Genomic DNA, 22,981 nt, shown 5'->3' with positions numbered 1-22,981 from the left:
CTAAGGGTTACGGGTCAAAGGAGAGTCTATTGATTAAGAGCATGGGCTTTGAGATCAGGACGTCTTGACCTTGAGCTGTTTCTTACAACTTCGTAGTTGTGAATATTATTTATGTGACTCTCTTAAGCCTCGGTTTTCTCATCTGTTAAGTGGGAATTATATTATCTATTTCTTAGGGCTATGATAATTAAATAATATATCAGTATTATTTAGAAGAGTGCTTGGCATATAATTAAGCATTTATTAACTAATAATGATGGTTTAAAGCTGTTTTAGAAAACACATCTGGTTGGCAAACATTGATTTGGTTACTCCTCTAATTGGCTCTGCGTTCTTGGATATCTCATTGAAGCCACAGAGTCCAGAAAGGCCATAAATATCTAATTCAAGCCCTAAAATCTGGTTAATGAATTATCTTTTGTGCTCTTCCTTATGAAGTTGCTTCACTAACACGTGATGGAATTGAGCCCAGACCTTGAACTTTTTTGTAATGATCACAGTATACTTCTTCTACTGAACCTCTTTTTCCCTTGCCCAGTAAACTCTAATGGTGTTTTTGGCTTATGTGATAATTGACTGCAGCCCTGCTTTTCTTTCTCCATTATCAGGGCAAGGAGGGCAAGGGTGTGAGTGAGGGAGGACCCAGAATGGGAACAGAGTCAAATTCCAACTTAATTTTCCTTTGGCCCCTATACGGAATCTATGTGTAAACAGCTACCAGTGGAGAGAGTTAATTACATTTTATTACAAGCTGCCAGCCGGCAGGAGGACCACAGCTCATGCGCAGCTTACACAAGCACATACACACAGGCACATGTACCGATGCTCGTGCACAGCAGGAGATCCCCCAAATGCATGGAGTACCTGTGCCCACACCATCACCCCACCTATTTATACACACACACTAGTGTCCAGGAGAAAAGTGGTCAGCACATTTTATCATACATCCCAGATTAAGGGAAGCCATTCAGGATGGGGGAAAGGGAAGATTTTGAGGCAAAAAGAGAAATGAAACCAAAATGTCCCGCCCTGTCAGCATTAACTAGAATATAAGATATGGACTTTGGACAGAGAGACAGACTCCTGGGGTCTGCCAAGAGTCAAAATGTCCAAAGGGCCTCTCATTCTCTGGCTGCTGATTGAGCTATGGCAATTTTATCTGAGTAAGTATCTAAACCGTTCCATGCAGGAATCCCTGGGGGGCTTGGCATCCTGCGATGGGTTTCCATGACTGATTGGGCCTCAGCAGAGCAGAAGCCCACTTCATCTCTGCATCCCACCTCCCTCATCCCCACCAGAGTTTCTTCTTTGGAGATTCTCTTTCTTTCTTGTTACACTGGGTTTATCCTGAGACTAGTTTGGGGGGTTGGGGGTGGGGCAATTTGTGTCCATATAAGAAATGACAATTTAAGAAGAAACACAGAGATAAGGAGTCAGATGAAATAGGGGGGAAAATGTCCTCTGTGGATATTATTAGCACAGTCAGAGCCAGGAGAATTTGTTTTGGTGAGAGCTTTTATCATATTTTTTATTTTGCTCTTTATTTTTAGTTTTTTGTTGGCTTTTTGTTTTGTTTTATTTTGCTGGAGTTGAGACTTCAAAATAAGATTTCTCTCTGCACATTGTTCCCAGGTTTTGGACCATGCAAATGTATATATTCAGTTTGGGTCAGTTTAGACTTTCGTATCTTGGTGGTGTAAAGTGCTGTGCTGAGCTGCAGTTGTGTCTCGGTCACTAATGGTTGCCATTGGGAACATGTCTAAACTGCTCTGGCTCTTCCATGTATGGAATAAGGGACGTAGATAAGACCAGTTTTAACAGTTCATGATTCTAGGACTAGACAATGTCTAATATCCCTTGCAGTTGTAAAAGTCTATAGTTATTTGAGCATGAATCTTGCAAATGTGCTGCATGAGAAAACACCTACATTTCAAAGAAAACAAAGGTGTTCTTTTTACCCCTCAAGCCTCTGTCATGCTGTTCTTTCTGCCTTTTTTCCCTCTCTAACTCCATGCATCCTCAGGTCTCCACCTAAGTCAGGCTTTTCCTGAGCATTCAGGACTGGTTCAGGAGTTTCTGCTGTGAGGGCCTGTCCTTCTGACAAGTCAGAAGACTTGTCACCCTGTAGTAATTGCTCACTGAATTGCTCCTATCCCCAGATACTCTGTAGCATTAATGGAATGAAAGCAATCCCTATCGCTTTCTTTATTAATTTAGTATTATTTTTTTATTAAGTTCATTGGGGTGACATTTGTTAATAACATTGTATAAGTTTCAAGTGTACAATTCCATAATATGTCATCTGTGTATTGCATTGTGTGTTCGCCACCCAAAATCACGTCTCCTTCTGTCACCATGACCCCTTTTACCCTGTCTCCTTCTGTCACCATGACCCCCATTGTCTCCTAACCCCACTTCCCCTCCAGTAACCACCATACTATTATCTGTGTCTATGAGTTTGCTTTGTTTGTTCATTTGTTGCTTCCTGTTTTATATCCCACATATGAGCGAAATCATACAGTTCTTGTCCTTTTCCATCCGATTTATTTTGTTTAGCATGATTCTCTCAAGATCCATCCATGTTGTCAAAAATGGAAATATTTCATCCTGTATTAGGGCTCATACAATATTTTATCTTTCCTGGTTATAATAATTCTCTCATTTGTTCCTTTTCCTAATTTCCCAAGTGTCCATCAAAATTTAACCCAAATATTCCAATCTATCTGTCAAAGACCTATCAAATCTGTTTTAAAATATCTAAATGCATCAGATAACTATTAGTTATACTCGCTACCACCACCCAAAATTTTATTCTTTTGTTCTTCTGCTCCACCCCAGTTTGGTTGTTTTGGTTGCTAGCTGCCAAAGATATTTTCCCTCCAAAGGTTCTTCCTGATCCGCTTGGAATACTCATTTTTGAGAAAGCCAGATCCTATGTAAGAATCCATCTACTTTGAGAATGCCATACCGTAATACTGTAAGGAAGCCCAAGATGCTATGCAGAAGGGTCATATGGAGAGAGGGGGTTGCCTGTCCAGCCACTCGCTCTTTATCTCATCAATTGTCTAGATATGTGAGTGAAAAAGTCATCTTGGACATTGCCTTTGTATCTGTTTCATGTTGAAGACTTTGCCCAAATGTCTGGTGATCCTTGGGTATGTATTTATATTTAAAGTGACACACTAAAAACAAGTTAGGAGAGGTGCATGTATGATCAAGGTGCATGCAAGGTGACTTTACTGATGAGAAATTGGGTGGTATTGTTAGGGGACTCCCGTATATCAATATCTATAAGTATTTTTGGGGGGCCATTCAGTTTTATCCAGATATTAAATGTTGTAGTTTCCTTGGAATAGCATCCCACAGTTCCGTGGGCATTCAGTGGAAAGATTTTCTCCAAATCCTTCTATTTTCATTCCTTCCCCATTTTCTGGCTTCACCCAATACTTATATTTTCTGTGTCCTTAATTTGAGAACCCTTTGAGAACAGTGTTAGATCTATCGTATATGTGTAGCACATCTTTACCCAATCATCCATCAATGGACATTTAGGTTCTTTATCAATGATTTTAATGGTCTTTATCTTGTCCTGGGAACTTGCGGTGTGGAGGGTTTTGTTATGTTGAAAGCTGCCAGAGTCTAAGTTCACATTTCTTGCTAATGGGTGGGCACTGACTGAGCTGCTGGTTAAGCTAGCGCAGCTTCTTGGAAGAGGCAGCACCTGGTGAACTGTCTGTTTTTCATTTGTGCCTTTTCTGAAATGACTAATTTAGAAGGGAGTGACTGCTCAGAATCACTGAGGATCAATCAGAGCTGCACATGTTCTTAAAAGATGCCGAATCAAACACTTCACTCTGTAGATGGTGAAACTGAGACCCAGATTGGGGAAGGGCGTTTCTTTAAGGACACCAGCTGGAGAAGGAACCAAACTGGCATCAGAACTTAGGTTGTACCCACCATCCTGGGTAATTCCCAAAAGGAGAATTGACTTGATACCAACACTTTGCTCCAGGATACTTTTATAATTGGAAGGAACAGTTTTCTGTCCTGTTTCTAAATTCTGAAGTGCTTGGTTACTTACCTGTACTAATACTTTATTAATTCCATGTGACATCTGATACTTCATCTCATGAGAAACTTAGAAACACTTTCTGAGGGGAGTTGTTATCTGTCCCCTTTGTCGTATGATGATAATGCAGTCAGGATTATTGTGGTTTTCCTCTAAGAACACAAAAGCGATAACTGACAGAATGAGGGTTACAATGTAAGCCTAATGAATGTTTTTCTACCTCACCAAATTTTCTGCTTCCTTTTTTTTTTTTTTAACATTAATGTTTAATCAGATGAGTAATACAGAAACACCCTTGGCGAAAAAAATAAAAATGTTATAAAGCTAAAAATCCCTTTTGATGACTACCCCCAGCCCCTCCCTGTTCCTTTCCAATGATCATGAAGGTGACTGACACAATGACTTGGGTGAATATCCTACTTTTCTGTGCTTTTACCTTCATACATCTGTGCCCGCCAAAAATTACAAACTGCTTGGCTTATTTTATCAAATAGTTTTATATTTTATGTGTTGCTTTGAAATTTGCCTTTTTCATACATTAATACGGCTTGGAGTTTTCACGCCAACTGATATAGATCTATCTAATTCTAACCGTCTTCTACACATGATTCCATCAAGTAAATATGCCATAGTTTTGCCATTTTCATATACACATTGTTCCTTCCATTCACGTGTATATGAGGGCCGCAGTGAACATTTACAAATAGGTTTTCTTGTGCATGTGTGTTTTTCTAGGGTAAATAAAACATGAAATTGTGTAGGGTAGCTAGCACACACACAGACTGAGTATAATAGAAACTGTCAAGTTGCCCCAGAATGTGGCTGTACACATTCACACCTCATCTCATTGCTGTTTACTCTGGTAGGATATTTTTCCCTGGGTCCCTGTCTGGCCAACACTTGACGTTAACAGCATTCTAAATTTTTGCCAGTCAAATAGGTGAAATTTACTGGCCACTCATATTTCCTCTTCTATGAATTGCCTGCTATCTCCTTTCCAACTTTTTCTATTGTGTCTTTTCTTATTGAATAATAGGATGCCTCCTTCTATACTATGATACTTGGGAAAATAAACAAATTATTTCTCCAGTAGAAATAATTCTTATATATATTTTTTATTAATTTTCCAAATATTCATAGGAACAAGCTCATATTTGAGAAATTACAAGTTTTAGGTGAATGTGTTCTGTGTCGCTAATGCAGCTGAGGGTTGTGACAATGAACTTTTTATCTTCTTCCCTCGTTTCATGATGAGCAAAATGAACTTTCACAGCATTTATGATCTGTGAAACATTTTCACTGTAGCTAAGTGAAGAGACTGTGAGTTCACGGAAGGCTCCAGGCTGGTCTGAATTTAGAATGTCCTTCATCGTGAGAGCCAACTGTGAAAAACCCATGTGCTTACCCTCTGGGTGTCTCTTGGGGTTCTTGCTCATCTCTAAGACAGAGACACCTGTATGTGTCTGATACTTGGTCAGGGAGGAGCAGGGGACTGCTGGACATGTCTTATACAACTTAGGTAAATGAGTCCAAAAAGTTAGTAAATGGAGAGTCTTAAGGGGGTGTTTTTTGAGGAAAACAATAAGCAAGGACCGAGGTACCCCAAAAAGTTGTTGCTGGATATAGTTCTGATGATCTGGAGCTTCAGCTTGCTTGGCCTTCACATCAATAGCATTCTTTTTTCTTTTGGTTTAGTACCATCACTGAGGTTCAGCTAAACCAGTAGGCTTAACATTTGCAGCAGCTGAAAATGTTTCGCAGCGTCTCAGAGATGGATATAATCTTAGAAGAGCTCGTCCAGTGCTCCTCAAACACTGGGTGAGTGGCCAGTGTCTTCAGAATGACCTGAGGAAATTGATTATGTCCACCTCTGTGGGCTTTGCCCTCAGAGATTCTGACTCAGGATTGGACAATAAAATATATATTTTTAACAACCTTCCCAGGTCATGCCAATGAGGAGCTGAAGTTGAGAAACACAGATACTTAACTTTAGAAATAGTGATACCTCCAATCTAACCCTCCAGCATTTTTGTATGTCACAGCTGCCATTCTACATAATTCTCGTGGTCCCTTTCAGTTCTAACATTAAAAAAATACTCAAACTCCACCTGACTTCATATTGTCTAACAGCAAATAAATGATCCAGAGCGATTAATTTCTATTTCTAGTACTGAAAGGAGAGAAAGACTATGGGATATATTCCAACAGCCTATCTTCCTGCCATAGCACTCTCTCGCTTAGAAGACAGAGGGGGCCCATTTGAGGCATTCAAGTCAATAGCACATGATCACTGCTTGTTGAGATACAGTGGGTACAGTGCTGTTTTTAGACCTGTTTATATGAGTTAGTAGAGTCGACTTAAAGGGTTCTTTTCATTGGAGTCAATTTTCCATTGGAGAGTTTATTGGCTTATTGAATGGTACTCAAGGTCAAAGTTTTTAAATCGGCAAAAAGGGCTTGATGTGGAAATGAGTTCAGAGACTCAGGTGGGTCAACTGTCTCTACTTGGAAGGATACAGAGTTAGAGTGTGGCTGTGGTGAAGGGCACATCAGAATTTATACTAAAGAAACATATACACTACAACTCTTCATCTTCCTGGAAGCACCTATTTATACAATCACTGTGTAGCATATCCGAGAGATTTTAATAGTTCACGCCGAGTTTTTTATCCTTCTTTACAGCTCCAGCTGCATCAGAGACGGTCGTGAAAGCGTTTTTGGGTGAGTCGGTGACCCTGCCCTGCATATACGCATCTTGGTCTCACAGCAGCAACAGCATGTGCTGGGGCAAAGGCACGTGTCCCAACTCCAGATGTAACGAGGAGATTCTCTACACTGACGGGACGAAGGTGCTCTCAAGGAAGTCGACAAAATATGAACTTAAGGGGCCGATCTGGAGAGGTGACGTCTCCTTGACCATCTTCAACACCAACAAAGATGACGAAACTCTGTACTGCTGCCGCATAGAGGTGCCCGGCTGGTTCAATGACGTGAAGAAGAACATTCGTTTGAAGTTAACACAAGGTGAGCACATGGAGGAGCTCATGTCTGTGGAAGGAAAGAGTCAGCAATTAGTGGGCAATGGATTCAGTGGGTGGTGGTGGAGAGGCTTTAGTTCTTTAAGCAATGAGTGGGCAGATTAAATCGGGAGGTGTTGCCTTTACTAGAGGAACTATGGTATAAAGCAAATGCTCGCGGTGGCCAAGAAAGCCACAGATTGAGTGAGTGGAGTGTGTTGGGTGGGGAAGGGAATTGCAAGGTCAGTCTGAAGAAGGTAGCTGCTGCTTATCTAGGGGGTTGTCAGTTTGCAGGAGTTTGGGCCCAGTGTTTCAGATCTGTCAGTTTGCGTGTGTGTGCGCGCGTGTGTGTATGTGAGCTGTGCTGATTTTTGCATGTTGGCAAATATTTCAAAGTTTAGAAAAATGTATACTGTGTAAACTAAAGCGTCCGTGTGTCAGCTTCAGCCTGTAGGCCAGTAGTTTGAAACTTCTGGCAAAGGGGAAGAGGTGTGGGATTTGGAGATACTTATAGTCGTTTTTAGGTGTTCTTTCCTTCTGTGACTGTCAGTTGCTTTTGGTGAAATTTGGAATATAGTGAAACTTTAAAAGATTTGAACTATATGGAGGGAAGCCTATGTTTGAAGGATGCTAACAATAGCCACCTTTCCTGTTTGTCTGAAATGGAGCCTTTCAAAGTAAGCCCAGTGTTCAACTTGCCTCAGTTGGAGGGTTCCTGGGCTCCATTCCTAACTGGATGGGCATCTTGGAAGGCAGGGTGTGGATATTCAGATGCTTAACAAGCTTCTCAGGGGACTCCACTGCACTCTAAAATTTAAAAGTAACTGATGTGGATTCTTCAATTAGAGAACTTTCATATACATTAGCATATTTTTCCCAACAACTTTGTGAGATAGAAGTTACTACTATTTTGATTTATTGAAGTTAAATGATGCCTATCCAAGTCTTCTCTTTTCAAGCCTGGTATAACTAGCTATTATTTTATAAAATATTTGTTGACCTCAATACTCTATGGGGTCATTTCTAAGTTCACTTGAAACTAATGGTATCTTTCTGGTCCATTAGAGTTCATGGAAATCTGGCATATTTGAATGGGTGGTGTCTATAGAATAACTGTGACTAATGAACCCAAATTCAAATGTTTAGGGAGCGACTGGTACTGGTGTGAACCAATCTTTAAAATCTGAAATAGACTACATTCTCTACCTATGTTGCACACTTTGGGCCGAATTTTTTAGATTGTAATTTTATTTTATTTTGCAAAGAAAACCCAGTGTGAGTTCAACCATCTTAACACATATTCAAGACTATGATACATTATCATTAACTGTAGATACAAGGTTGTACAGCAGATCTCTAGAGTTTATTCATCTTGCTTGACCAAAACTTTATGTTTGGGCTCACTTTTGATGCAGTCCTCTATTTACTCATTGATGTTTTTGGAATACCTACTATGTGATCCATACTGTGGCAGGTATTAGATTTGTATCAGAGAACAAAATAAATATCAGATTTTCCCTCATGGGGCTTACCGTCTAGTAGAAGAAGTAGATATTAAACAATAATCATCAAATCAATATATAGTTATTTGTGTAGAAATGCAACAAGTACTGTGAAAGTAAAGTATGAGAATGCAAATAAATTGCTATTACAGAATACAGATGACCTCAATGCAGAGGTGTCCTTTTAGCCGAGATTTGAGGGTTAAGTAGGAATCAGCCTAATGGAGAGAGATACTAGGAAGCAGCAGGTACAAAGTTTCTCCACCCAGAAGGTCACTAATGTGTTCAGAGAACTGAAGAAAGGCTGGGGAAAATGAGAAGAGCAGAGTGGAGACATGAGATTGGTCAGGTGGAGCCTTGCGGGCAAGGTTGGAGGGTTGGTTCTTTATCTTAAGCCAAGGAGGACCCAGCAAAAGGTTTAAGCAGGAGACAGATAACTAGATTTGTCATTTTAAAAGATTACTCTAGCCAATGTGTGAAGAATAAACTGGAAAGGCCAAGGCTAGTGGCAAGAAACCCTATTTTTATGAGCATTACAATGGTCCAGGCCAGTGGACGAGGTGAGGGCAGTAGAAATAGACGGGAATGAATGGATACCACATATATTTGTGTTGTTTTCCTCCTCCTCCATCTCCACATGGTACCAGACATATCTTCTGTTGGTTACAGCCCCAACAACCACTCATCGCCCAATCACCACTACTGAGATGACAACAACCACAGCTGTGCTTCCAACAACAGCCATGACTACGCCTGACCTCACAACCAGAACGACGCTTCAGACAAGAACCACTGCCGCCCTCACAACAGCTACCACATGCCCTCTGACCACACCGAGATCCCTCCCTGAGACAACCACAAGTCTTTTGACTGCTGAGCCTTCCACAGAAGGGTCCGCCGATGCAGGTACATGGTACCATGGCCATTCTTTCCTTTCTGCTGGTCGGATGTATCTTGAGTCCCTTGGAACGGGGTACTTCCACTGAATGGGCAGCCCAGAGACTTGCCTTCAGGTCTGCGTGTGCACGTGTGTGTATGAGTCCGTCGTGTTAGTTTTCTAGGACTGTTATAACAAACACCACAGACTGGGTGGCTTAAACAATTAAAGTTTATTTTCTCGCAATTCTGGAGGCTACAAGTCTGAGATCAAGGTGTCTGTGCAGTCGATTTCTTCTGAAGCTTCTCTCCTTGGTTTATAGACAGCCATCTTCTCACTGTGTCTTCACATAGTCTTTCCCTTGTGTGTGTCTGTGTCCTAATCTTCTTTCTTTGTAAGGACGCCAGTCCTCTTGGATTAGGGCCCATCCTAATGACCTCATTTTACCTTAATCACTTCTTTAAAGGCCCCATCTCCAAATATATTCTGAGCTATTGGGGATTCGGGCTTCAACATACGAACTGGGGAGGAGCACAATTCAACTCTCATAACAGTGCGTGTGTGTATTGTGTGTGTGTGTGTGTGTGTGTGGTGTGTGTGTGGTTTCACTAAACTGTTCCTTTTTTTTTCTGCTTTATCTGGTTTCTTTTTTCTCTGTTTTTTCTTTTCCTTTGTGTATTTTAAAAAGTCAGCTTTTTTTTGCTTCTCCAGTTGACCTCCCATGAATCTTAGAGATGTTTATTGAAGAACCAGGTACTCAAGTTCTAGCCTGCCAAGGGTTCAGTCTCTGCCTAGGCATTAGATTGATTGAGAAAAGGCCTCCGGATGCCTTACAATATTTTCTGATGGTGAACTCGTTCTACCCTCTTTCTTTTTTCTTCCTTTCCCCCCGCCCCTGAATCCTTCTTGATCCTATACCTTGGAACTCTCACTGAATTACTAGCTCCATTACTTATGGGGGCTTATTAAAGCTCCCACCATGTTTCAATCTCATATTCTGAGGATAAAATTATTAGAAAACAATCAGAAGATGGCTTGAAGGCTTTCTTCAGCATTTCATCTGCATCAATTAGGCCCAGATAATTTAAGTAGCTTTATAATATTCAATTGGCTAACTCTATTATACTCTGAGTAGTCACCTAAAATCCATGAACCCTAACCCAATAAATTTTATATGTATTTTTTATTCCTTTTGCCTTTAAAATAATCATCTTAAAATGCAACATTTGTAGTTTTTGCCTAGATTCTAAAAACTAATTATAACCTTTGAAGAAAACCTGAAATATATAGAAAAGCACAAAGGCTTTTCTATAGTCCCATATCTCACTACTCAGCACAAACATTTATTTTTTAGCTTCCTTTTATCAAACTTTTTTTCTCTTCCAGAATCAGAAACTTTCTTTCTCACTAGTAACTCTCCGAGAAGCACTGAGGAGACTTTTGGAGGCACTGCCTTGCCCACATCCAAAGGTTCGTGGACACTTGTTCTCTTTTCTTTCCTTACCTTTTCTTAGATTGAGGAGAAAGAAACACTGAATAGAGTGTCATTGAATCAGATGAGTAGAGATGACTTTTTGACCCTGTGTGCCATGACGTCTACCTGGGACAAACTGATGTCAAGGCAGCGTTCGCTTCTATGGGGGAAGGAGAGGGAGAAACAGAGACGGACACAGAGAGACACAGAGAAGTACTGATTTTGATTCATTTCTGCAATTCTCCATGGCAACACATCTCTAAAAGTTTGCCTTTCCACTCTAGGCAAGGGGGTGCTTATCTGTGATCTTGATTTGAAGCTCACCAGTCTTTGTTGAAACCCCTAAAGGGTGTACCACCTTGACTGGTTGGCTTTTTATAGTGGAGGGAGGAATCTTTCATTCATGTCCTTTCATACATCTATCAAGCCTTCTTTAGGTATTTTCTAAGACCCAGGGGGCAGTGGCTACCCTAAAAATAAGATGATTTATATCGTTGGGTGCTAGAGAGGACTTCCTGGGCTTGACTCCCAGTTCTACGACTTTTTGCTAGGGGTCCCTGGCCTCGGTTTATTCTCAGCTTTGTTGTGGACTTGTGTAACTTCATGCATGTAAAAGATCTAGCCGAGTGCCTGGCACATTAGTAAGCACTCAAATGGTAGTTGTTACCTTAATGAGGCTTATAATCAAGTGGAGGAAAACAGACATGTGAGGGGTAAATAAACCAATGCTTATGATAGTACAATACAGCATGGTAGAGTGGTTCATGTGTGTGTACTGGTGCCATGCTGGCTGGGCACAAAACCTCCCTCTTACCTGCTGTTTGACTTTGAGAAAGCTACTCAGCCTCTGGGACTTGGTTTCCTTGTTGGTAAAATGAGAATAATAATAATACACCTTTCCTATATGTCTCTTTCTGAGGATTTCGTGAAAATATGCATGTATATCACTTAGAGCAGTGTCTGGCATGTACTAAGTGCTCAGTAAAAATTATGGGTTTTGTTGTTGTTATTTGTTTGTTTGTTTGTTTTATGACAGATGTCAGTTTAGGGGACAGAGGGGCACCAAAAATAGGAAGACAAGCATTTACCTAATTTTATTCTCTCTTTTCCTTTGCTTTTTCCAGAGTCCAAAGCTTGGGCTCTCCAGTCAACAACCCAGGCATCGACATGGGAAATGAATGACTCAGTGACTTTTCCTCAGCCAAGAGGTACAGGTCTGTGCTCTTATGAGTGGTTTTGTCTTTGGCGGTGGGAACAATCTGTGTCTGCCTACTTGTCTTGGGATTCAGTTATTTTGAACTTACATCCTCCCGCAAGCCAGGATGAAAGTGAAACATGCTAACAGCATCGGGCCTGGCTTCTTCCCTCTTTGGCCTCATTTCTGAACCCCTCTTCCTTAGCCATTTTGACTTGAAGCTAGGAATGCTAGTCGCAGAATCACCCATCACTTTTCAAAACCTTACTAATTCATTTTAAATTACACAAATATTATACTGATGTATTTTTGTGAGGGATACATTTTTAAAAAGTAGAAATAAAATTCTCTTTGATTCTCTTTTTTCCATTCCCTTATATGTGTGTATAGATGTAGAAATATGCAGAGTTTGTGTGTGTGTGTGTGTGTGTGTGTATGTGTGTGTGTGGCTATTTTTTTTAATGGTGACATTGGTTAACGAAATCCAGTAAGTCATGGATTTCAATTCAACAGTAAGTCATGTATTTCAATTCAACAGTAAGTCATGTATTTTGCAATGTATGTTCACTGCCCATAGTTGGATTTCTTTCTGTTACCACATATTTGACCCCTTTTACCCCATCTATCTCTCCCCTCTCCCCTCCGGTAACCACTAGTCTATAGTCCATGTCCATGATTCTCTGTTTGTTTGTCATGTTTGTTTATTGCTTTTAGGTTTATATCTGTGATGTAATATAAGCTATGTCATGTGGTTTTCAACTTTTTCTGACTGGCTTATTTTGCTTAACATAATTATCTCAAAGTCCATCCATGTTGTTGCAAACGGCAGTATTTCATCTCTTCTTATGACTGAGTAATATTCCATTGTATATATTACCACATCTTCTTTAGCCAATCATCTGTCATAGTACATTTCGATTGCTTTCATGTCCTGGCCAAGATGAATAATGCTGTTATGAACATTGGTGTGCAAATATCTTTTCGGACATGAGTTTTCAAGTCTTTGGGGTAAATACCCAGTAGAGAGATTGCTGGATCATATGGTAGACCAATTCTTAGTTTTTTGAGGAAACTCCACACTGTTTTCAATAGTGGCTGTACCAATTTGCAGTCCCACCAGCAGTGTATGAGGGTTCCTTTTTCTCCACATCCTCTTCAGCATTTGTTATTACTTGTCCTGTTGATAATAGCTAGTCTAACAGGTGTGAGATGGTATCTCATTGTGGTTTTGATTTGCATTTCTCTAATAGCTAGCGATGTTGAGCATCCTTTCATATGTTTGTTGGCCATTTGTATGTCTTCGTGGGAGAAGTGTGTGCATGTGTGATTTTTTAAAAAATGCTATCATACTATATGAAGCCTTCTGCATTTTGTTTTAGTCACCTCATATTATATGTTGGATCACTTTCTCCCTCAGTCCATGTAGATCTGCATCAGTATGTTAAATTACTGTATAATATCTTATACTATGGATATGTATAGGATCCATTGTCCAAAGAGGGGCATTTCAGTTGTTCCAACGTTTCATTATTGTAAATAGTCTATAGTGAACACTCCTTATGTGAGTGCCTGCTTAAGCGTTTACGCAAGTGCTTCTCTAGCTAGGGTGGTGACCAAAAAGGAGAAATCCTAGGCTGGAAGAAATGTACACTTTTAAATTTAATAGCTATTACAAAATTATTCTCTGGAAGGGCTGTGCTGTTTCCTTTTCCCACCCACAGACTATCTGCTTTCCCATATCCTCCTCACACTTTGATATGACCATTTGTTTAATGTTCTTCAATCTCCTGAGAAGAAAATGTCATCTCATTCTTTTACTGTTCCGATTAACAGAGAGTTGTTTATTAGCCATTACATGTCTATTAGCCAGACAACAGCCATCCTTTAACTCCATGAGGGAGTCCATGTAACACCACTTACAAAGTCTCAGAAGGTAGAATGAGAGGGGATAGACAAGAAGAGTGGAAGGGGGATAGGTTTTAAAGGAAGACTATAAATCTGGATGAAATGCAAGCGTGAACTAGTGTTGAAAAGCTTCGGCATGCACTAACTCATACAGCGGGAAGACAAAAGCTGGACTAGATATAAATAATTTAAGCAAAACTAGGTGCCAGAGAGCCAAACCTCCTTTGTCTGTGGGATGGGCAAAGTTGGGGGGCTATTTTCTGTCAGAAGAGAAGTTAGCAACTGAAAAAGTGATGGAGGGTGGGCAAGGAGTTGTCAAAATGTTATTTATTTCATTTAGGTCTTAGACTAATTTACACTGAATTGTGTTAGATCTAAATGAAATAAATAACATTTGTGGTAGATCTAAATGAAATAAATAACATTTTGAAAACTCCTTGCCCACTCACTCTCCATCGCTTTTTTACCCTCTTCTATAACATCCCTGATGTTTCATTTCACTCCTCCTTGATAATTCCTGGGAGAGAGAGCACACCTACTCCCATATCCAGAGGCTGCTCTGCTGAAGAGGAACTTTTCATAAGAAGGTTGCTCAGTCTCCATGTAACATGTACTCATTATGGAAGAAACCAGGGTTCATTGAGTACATATCGTGTGCTGGCTTAGTGCCCAGCTCTTCGCATGGGCCACTTCATTCAATCCTTTTTAGCAGGTGTTCACATTCCTATTTTATGTAGCCTTCCCAAGACCACACAGTCTCAGGTGCCAGACCCTGGAAGTCTAGCTCTGATTCCATGCTCTTAGATATTATTTTATTGCTTTCCAGTCTGAAATAAAAGGTTGTGTTCTTTCATTTGCTGTTCTCTCTTGGGTTTGGTAATAAAGCATTCATAATAATAATGACAGTTACCTTTGACTAAGGACTTAGCTGTTAGTTGCTGTGCTATGGATTTTTAACATGCATTTTCTTACTTAAGTCTCACAATGACCTCCTAGTCATGTACAGATATTACCCCCATTTTACAGATAAAGAAACAGAGGGCCAGAGCATTTATTAGAGAAGCTTACACCTACTAAGGTCTATCTTCGTTTTAACATTATACATTTACGTCCATTACAGCCTTTGATTTTTCACAAAACCCTATGAGATAGATATCCTTATCACCTCCATTCAAGAATTTGTGATGGTTCTAACACTTGTCTAGGAAATGACGAACCTGGATTTAGCCAAGTCTGCTCCACTCTGATGCCCCTGACTTCCTTGCTGGAGGCTCTTATAGAATAAGGCAACTTCTTCATTTATATGTAAGTGACTTCAACCCATTTCAAAGGACCTGCATGCCTCTGTGGGTTTTTCCTTCCTTGGCTAAATATCCCCCAGTCCATCCTCATTTCTTCATGTGAATTTTGGATGGCAAAGCTTTTTCCTTGGTTGAGGGCTGGTTTAAATCAAAAGAGGATCTTGTCAAAATTACTATTCCTTAAAACTAGCATTACCCAGAGAGGCCTAGAATTGAGTTCAGAGATGTGGGGTGATTTGCCCAAGATCACACAGCTGGAAACACAAACAACAGTAAAAATGACAATAAGAACCCTCACAGGTTCTCACCCCAGCTACAAGCTCTTAACCCCTCCAGGTACCTAGAAATTTAAGTCTTTCCATATAACCTGAGGATTAATTCGTTTCTTGCTGGGCAGCAGGAATGTGTGAAATGGTTCCAGAGTGTTCCCTAAAGACCCAATCTCCACTGGGTAGGGACTCTGCAGCCAGGGCAAGCAGAGCCACATCACTATGTCATTTCTTAAATAAAATCTCATACATGGAAGTGTTTTATAAAATAAATAACACAAATCTTAATTGTTAATCCTCTGCTGATTATGCCTCAGGCTCACATTTGCCTTCTTGATAATATCCGGAATTCTTTCTTTCTGGTCGTTTCTTCTCACACTCTCCTGTGTAGCATTGGGTAGGGGTTAGAGGAGCTGTGTTGGGGAGTCCAAAGCCTCAGGGTTATAGTCCAGCTCTGCCAATTTGTGCTGTTTTTTCCCCTTATAGAATTTCAGGTGAGTGACTTGTTCTATCCTCTTCTAAATCTCAGAATTTCTTCAAAATGTAAAATCGAGACAATAGTAGTACTTACTTCATAGAGCTGTTAAGTGAGGAATGCATGACAAAAACCTAATATGTGATTACTGGCTAATAAATTATAATCATCATGATGAAATCCTATTTTTCTCTTCCATACATCTCTGTGCTATTCCTACACTTCATTTTTAGGCCAATCCAGCTAGGTACCCAGTGGCTACTTCCAAAAGCTCCCAACTGACTTGCTCTTCCTTATAAGTACATGAGCACTTTTTGGCTTTATGATTTTTTTCAAACTGCTATTCATACCAGAGAAACAGCTGATGAGTGACAAAATTATAAACTTGGGGAAGCTACAAAAGTTTTTAAAATCTCGTGGTAATAATTCCCTACTCAGTATTAGAATAAATCTGAGATCCTGAAAGCTTTTTGCTGACTCTTTTTTTAGATGGCTCTACAAAACTCTCAATTATTGGTTTTATTCCTGTGGGTGAATATCTTTAATCTTCTGCTGTCTCTCACTTGTTTTGTCCTTCTCATGTTGCTCGGGCTACGGAGGCTTCAGTCTATAATTTAGGCTTGGAAATCTAGTTATGGTTGAAAAAGGGCTGTGGTCGAATCTGCCATGCAAGGCTTTCCAGGTTTGTGTCATTCATTTTACAAGACACTTCCAAGTACATCTCTCCACTTCAGTGCCCTCTTCCATTCTGAAGGTGTCTGGTTTGCAGACATCATCTGACAAAGACCTACCCAGGGGTACAGACCTCTCCATAGCTGCCTAGAATGGAGCTCAGAAATGTGGAATGAGGGGGTGACTCCCTAGTGTAGTGGTTAGCACGTCTGCTTTAAAAAAAAAAAAAAGAAATATGGAGTGACTTTCCCAAGACTACATGGCTAGACATAGGGAGAAAGGGAACTCACACCCAGCTTTCAATTTGTGTCCATGAACTCTTGAGGAGTGAAGGATCGTTGTCTACGGAAAACTGGGAAACTGAGGCCTAGAAAAGTCCAGCAAGGTGAGAGAAGACTTGTAGTGAGTTAGGAAGAAAGCTGAGACCAGAGGCCAGCTCTCCTGATCCCATGTACAGTTGGCTTTTGTTCCAGGACTGGCAGCCACTGTTTCTCAACAGAGCTTCCCTGAGGGTAGATTTTCACATTTTATTCTAAAGTATTAGGATTCACTTTTTCTCAGCCCTTAGGTGGATCATTATACCCATCAGCAGCATGAAGTCAAAGCTGCAGACAACTTCAAATTTAATGCACCCAAACATGCATGAGGACTTTGCTGTCAATCCAGTAAAATTGAAAGAAAAAAGAAAGAAAGAAAGAAAGAAAAGAACATTGCTCTTGTAATAATAACATTTTTCTTTCCTTGAAATTTTTACAGTAGTTTCTGTTGGTTCCAGGGTTAAGATGGTGAAAAAGCAGGGAGGGGCTGCTTTCAGTAATATTCATTCTATTACTGTATGTTTTTGTTTTATAAAGCCAGCCCCTGTCTCATGGTCCAGAGCAAGCTGGCCTTTCCATGGAGTCAAAGGATTCTCAGAGAGAAAAGTGGTTGGAGATGGCATTTTTTATCTTTTCTTTTCTTAAAAGGATCATACTTTAGTGGGATAGAAAGGCTTGTATATTCCAATCAATCATCCAGTATGCTTTGTTTTGGCCAGAAGTATGAAAAGATGTCTTGAGGGCCCGAAAAAGAAAGAGATAGATTCTATCTTTGAAAAAAGGGCCAGGACAATTTCATTCAATGACCTTTGAATTGGTTCTTCAAGGAGAACATTTCACTGAGGAGGGAGTATGGAGGAGTGAATATGGAGGGAGAACAGCATGAGCAAAGATAGGGGGACTCGATAAGAACTTGAAGTCTTTAGAGATTATTAGTTTAATCTAATGGAGACAGGAAGCTCGGAATGGTCTAGGTTCCTGAAGGACTTGACTGATGGACTGAAGAATTTAGATGTCGTTCCAGGGTCATAAAGAACCATTCATGTGTTTTGAGCAGGGAATGACATTGTCAATCCTGTTTTGGGAAAAATTGCTCTGGCAAGAGTGTGGAAGATGTATTCGAGGGGAGCCAGCCTGGAGGTAGAGAGGCTACCCAGGGGGCTCCCGCAATAATTCAGGCCGGAGATGAGTCTGGACAGGTGAGAATGATGGCAGCAGTAATAACAGAGGGTGGACAGAGTCAAAGCCATTTAAGAGTTCAAATCAAAAGGACTTGGTAACTGAAGTAGGAATGAAGGATGACCGATTCTCTGTACTTGGGAAACTAGATCGATGTGATGGGTTAACTGATAAAGGAACACCAGGAGGAAGAATTAAATTTGTTTGGAAGATCTGTTTGGGAGTTCAAAGAACCTCTGGGAAATATCTAACAGGCAGTTGGAAATGTGCGACTGGGCAGACTTAGGGAATGCCTGGGTGGGTGGGCATCTTTGGTGATGGGCACCCACCTCTGATCAAATAGTAATTACTATGATGGTTCGCGTAAGTGCCCAGTAGGGACTGACCACTATACCAGTACTTTCATACATATTATCTCATAAGGGAAGGGACAGTTCAGGGCTGTAGATATAATTTTGGGAGTCAATGATAATAAACGACACTTAATTGAGTGCTGATTATATGCCAATGCTTTCAATGCATTGTCTCATCGTGAGACATTGTTGTCTGGATCTGTGAAGAAGATTCTATTATTAAATCCATTACAAAGGAGAAGAAACTGAGGTTTGGAGACATTACGAAATTTGCCAGAGTTTGAACCCCATGTCTCTTAGCTCTTGAAACTGAGCTCTTAAACTCTTTATTATATTGTCTCCTCAGCAGAGTTAAGCTCTAATTGAAATTTCTGTGGGATCACCTAAAAATATTGTATGAGATGAAGGGAGGGATGATGAGGTGCAAAAGGAGAGCACCCCACCCCCTGCCCCCCAAAAGGAACCACTGCACTGGGAGAAGGTGTGGTGGAATCAGAAGAGCCTGCTAGAGAGGCAGAGAGAGAGACCCAGATGTAGGAAAAGATCCAGGAGAGCGTGGAGGCAGAGGGAGCTGGGCTAACACAGCTTATGGAGGGTGTAGTTAAATATTAAAACTTCTGAATGCTGGTCAAGCAGGATGAGGCATTTAGAAAGGTGGCCATGAACTGTGGTAGTGGGGGCCACTAATTGAACAATGCTGGCTCTGTGAGTGGATGCCCTGGAGTCCAAAGGTGAGCAATGGTTAGAGAATGAATGTTAGGTGTTCTTTCAAGAAGTTCAAGGATGAATATTTAGAGGGGAGGCAGAGCAGAGAGAGAAGGGAATGGTGAATGGAGCAAGGTTTGTCTTGGTGAGAAAGGGATGTGGTCAAGAATGGGGGAGGTGAGATTTGGTCTAGAAATGAAAATAAGAGAGAAGGGAGTAAGGAGAGAATAAATAAGGGTGTGAGAGCAATCAGATCTCATGTTGGCCTCCAGGAAAGGAGAAGACTGGAGAACAAAGACTTTGAACTTGGAGATCATGTGGTCCGTGAATACCAGACCTGGCCGTGGGCTGGATTCACAGGCAGCTTAGTAAAACTAGAGATTGCTCTACTCTACCAAAGACTTGCAGAATTAGAGCCTCTGTGGGTGGGCCCAAGAAATGTATGTCTAACAAACTTCCTCAGGAGATGCTTTTGAAGCTAGCCCAGCCCTGGCCCCAAGAAGGCGTTGAGGAATTTCTGTGGTCGTACACTCTCTTTATTCTATGTAGAAGGAAACTGACGCACAGAGGCATTAAAAAACTTCAAAGAGAAGTGGGAACTAGGCCTTAGATATGACCCTTTTCTGATTGCCACATCACAGCTTTTTCCCATATGCTGCACTGTTTTATTAAAGACAAAACTGAGCCCCGTTAGAACTTGACACTTTCCTGCGTCCTCCGTTGATCAAGGACATAAAGAAGTTGCAGGAGGAATTGCCATTCTCAGTACAAGTTCAGCAGAAGAAACAGAGGAAGGCAGGGGAATGAAGCTAAGCTCATTTTCACTCACAAATGCAGTTGTTAGGAGAAAAGAAATTGGACGCAGTTGATTTCAAAGTCAACATCTTTCGCGAGGCATTAGCTGATTTGTTTTATCTCTCATTCTCAGTGCTTTTCACAGGCTCGAATCAGTTGATAGGCTGGCAGTCTGGGGATAAGGAAAAGGACAAAAAGTGGATTCTCATCATTCTCGCAATAGCATTCTATTCTACCAACCATACAAATGATTTTTTTTTTCATTAATAACTGGAATCGAATCCATGTAATTCTAGCATCTAACAGCTCTCCTTCAGAAAGGTCAACCAAATAAGATCAAAGAGAGTTGCCAAGCTTTAAGAGAGCCATGCCCATGGTGAGACAAATAGAGAGCAGAAAAGAAAGCATCAGCCACTGAAATGGAACATGGAGCCAGCCCTAAGAAATGCCCATATTAATGGTTAACCAAGTGAGCTGGGTGACTCATTCTGCAGACCATAACATCTCTCTGACACCTAGCCAGGCACCGCAGAGACATTTAGTTTCTCAGAAAAAGACGAAAGGGTGAACCTCAGCGAGTGCTGTGATGATGAGGTGTCTATTTTCTCCACCGTGAACAAGTCAGTTAACAATGGTACCAACACCCTTTGGCAAGGGCCTGTCTGTACTTGTGTACCATTGAAGCTTGTGATGCTCAGCGGCCTGGTAGAGGGGACAGATGTGGAATTTGGACTCAGATGTCACTGCTCCATCATTTACTAGCAATCCTCACTAGGTCGGCAGCATTGGGCAAGATATGGGACCTCTCTGGGCCTCAGTTTCCACTTTTTTCCGTAATTCTGTCCAAGTGGACTTAATTCACCTTAAGTTTACTTACCTCGTGCATTCATTTGGAAGTTCAAATGTGATACTACATGTGAGTCCTTTGTGCTTTCAGCTGCTTCCATTGTGCTCATCATTGTCATCGTCAACAATAATAATTATTAGGATTTCTTTCCCAGAACTGCATCCACCTAGGTAGTGGAGGGCTGGGGGTCCATTTCAAACGGCTCTATTCCACTCTGCCATGAAACAGCATGGTCACTCACTCTGCAGCACTGATCCTTCCAGAGCAGGTGTATGGGAGCTCTTGCCACATTTCCCAAAGGCCACAGAGCCCAGAGGATAAGAGCTAGGTTCTTAGCTCTGAGGTTTGTTCTCTTCCTTTGCAGCTGTGTGACTTCTCTGACATCTCTCGGCCACAGGATTCCCACTGCGAGATGAGGACAATAATGTGCTGACTGTAGAGCATTTTCTGAGATCAGACATGGAAAGTACTGTGCACTGTGTACTTGGCACGTAGAAAGTGCTTGGTATAGGGTATCTGTTTATTGTTGTTGTTGTTATCGGTAATTCTGAGGTTTCATAGTAAAATGTGCACCTTGCCTCAGTCAAGGTTTATGGATCAGCTGGCATGGGCAGAGCAATGCTGGACATTGCCCTTCGGAGAGGGGTCCAGTAAGGGAAGATCGGTGATGAGGTCTTGTCCGTGCTTCACAGAGACCCTCAGATATCGGCACATGGGAGCAAGAGGCTGGGGCGGTGACTCTGGGCTCTCACAGGAGGATGAGTTGTTTTTTTTTTTTTTTTTTTTTTTTGCCGGGACACCTCGGGGGTGGTGGAAGTTTGAGACAAAGTTCAGAACTGGGGTGAGTCACTCAGGTAATGGTGTTCTAGAGTCTTTGTTTCCCTCTATTACCGCATCAACGTGAACTGTGAAGTCATCTCATCATTCCTTCCTCTTTCTGAATCACATCGGGTGCCAAAATGATTTGCTCTCTGTTCCTTTTCAAAATTAAAAAAAAGGACCTCACGCAATTTTGCCCTTCCAGCCAAAGAACACCTGACTCACGTATGTAACGCCCTGTTGATTGTTCGATTTAAGTGTAGAGTTGCTCGCTCTTTTTGGTCATTCTATATATTAAAAACACATGGAGGTTCCCAAAATTTAAAGGAAGGAGGTGAATTCAATAAATGTGTGTTTCTACTTTCCAAAGGCATTTTGAAATTCCAGATTTGCTTTAGTGCTGCCAGGCAGAGTCAGAAAACATGGATTCTAGTCTCTTTCTTTGTAACTCATTACTGTGGAACCTGGAGCAAGTGAAATGCTCTCTCTAGATTTTAGTTTTTCTATGGATTACAAAAAAAAAGGAATCAGAGGAAATAATTTCAAATTCTTCACAACTCTAAAATATTCAGATTGCGATTTTTGGATCCTTTTTGCTAGCCTTTGGATTTTTAAGACCATTCAACCAGTGATCCAGAAGGGGGCAGCATAAGCCAATGCTAACTACGAAAGAAACTCCGAAGGCTTCTAAATTCACTTTTAAAATTCTAGGATTGTGTTAAGATTGTATCATTGAATTGACTTATTTCGGACCTAAATTTGTTTAAAAAATGGAGACAGATGAGTCCCAGTGTCTATGAATTTAATGACGAGTCAACATATATAATATGAGTTTTAAAATTTATCCACTGAGGAGATAGCGAGCTTTTATTTCCAGTTGATTTCTGGCATGAAGCCCGCTGATTAGAGTTTGTGTTTAAAACAGGATTGTAACATGCTCTTTTTCTTTTCTCTCAGAGTGCTTACAATCATGATTTTTTGAGTCTGTTACAGTTGGGTTCAAATTTCCTTGATGGTTTATGTTACCTTGGGCAAATGATAAAAACTTTTTCAGCCTCAGTTTACACATCTATAAAATGAGTTTTGTAAGCATTAAATGAGACAATTTATGTGAAGTGTTTATCACTGTACCATGCACACAGTAGTGCTCAAATTGATTTTGAGAGGGAGTTTCCAGTAATTTTGAAGCAAATTTCCACTAATGGAAAAG

General features: G+C 40.8%; 1 protein-coding gene across 2 annotated transcripts in view; it reads left to right on the top strand.

The window, feature by feature from the left end:
* The first annotated feature begins 1,043 nt into the window (after positions 1-1,043).
* The window catches only part of TIMD4 (T cell immunoglobulin and mucin domain containing 4), a 32,890-nt gene continuing 10,952 nt past the window's right edge, over positions 1,044-22,981 (top strand). The window contains exons 1-6 of one of the 2 annotated variants that reach the window (XM_039876436.1): positions 1,044-1,163; positions 6,752-7,093; positions 7,755-7,838; positions 9,258-9,494; positions 10,852-10,935; positions 12,064-12,147. In XM_039876436.1, coding sequence (XP_039732370.1) covers positions 1,106-1,163; positions 6,752-7,093; positions 7,755-7,838; positions 9,258-9,494; positions 10,852-10,935; positions 12,064-12,147 — 889 coding nt within the window. In that variant the 5' untranslated portion in view covers positions 1,044-1,105. The remainder of the gene's footprint in view (positions 1,164-6,751; positions 7,094-7,754; positions 7,839-9,257; positions 9,495-10,851; positions 10,936-12,063; positions 12,148-22,981) is intronic. The other variant, XM_039876446.1, reaches the window with a different exon arrangement.

This window comes from Pteropus medius, unplaced genomic scaffold (genome assembly GCF_902729225.1).
Source record: "Pteropus medius unplaced genomic scaffold, Ma_sr-lr_union100, whole genome shotgun sequence".
Classification (NCBI taxonomy): Eukaryota; Metazoa; Chordata; class Mammalia; order Chiroptera; family Pteropodidae; genus Pteropus; species Pteropus medius.
The sequence above is the reverse complement of the archived record's forward strand: the minus strand, read 5'-3'. Positions and strand labels throughout refer to the sequence as shown.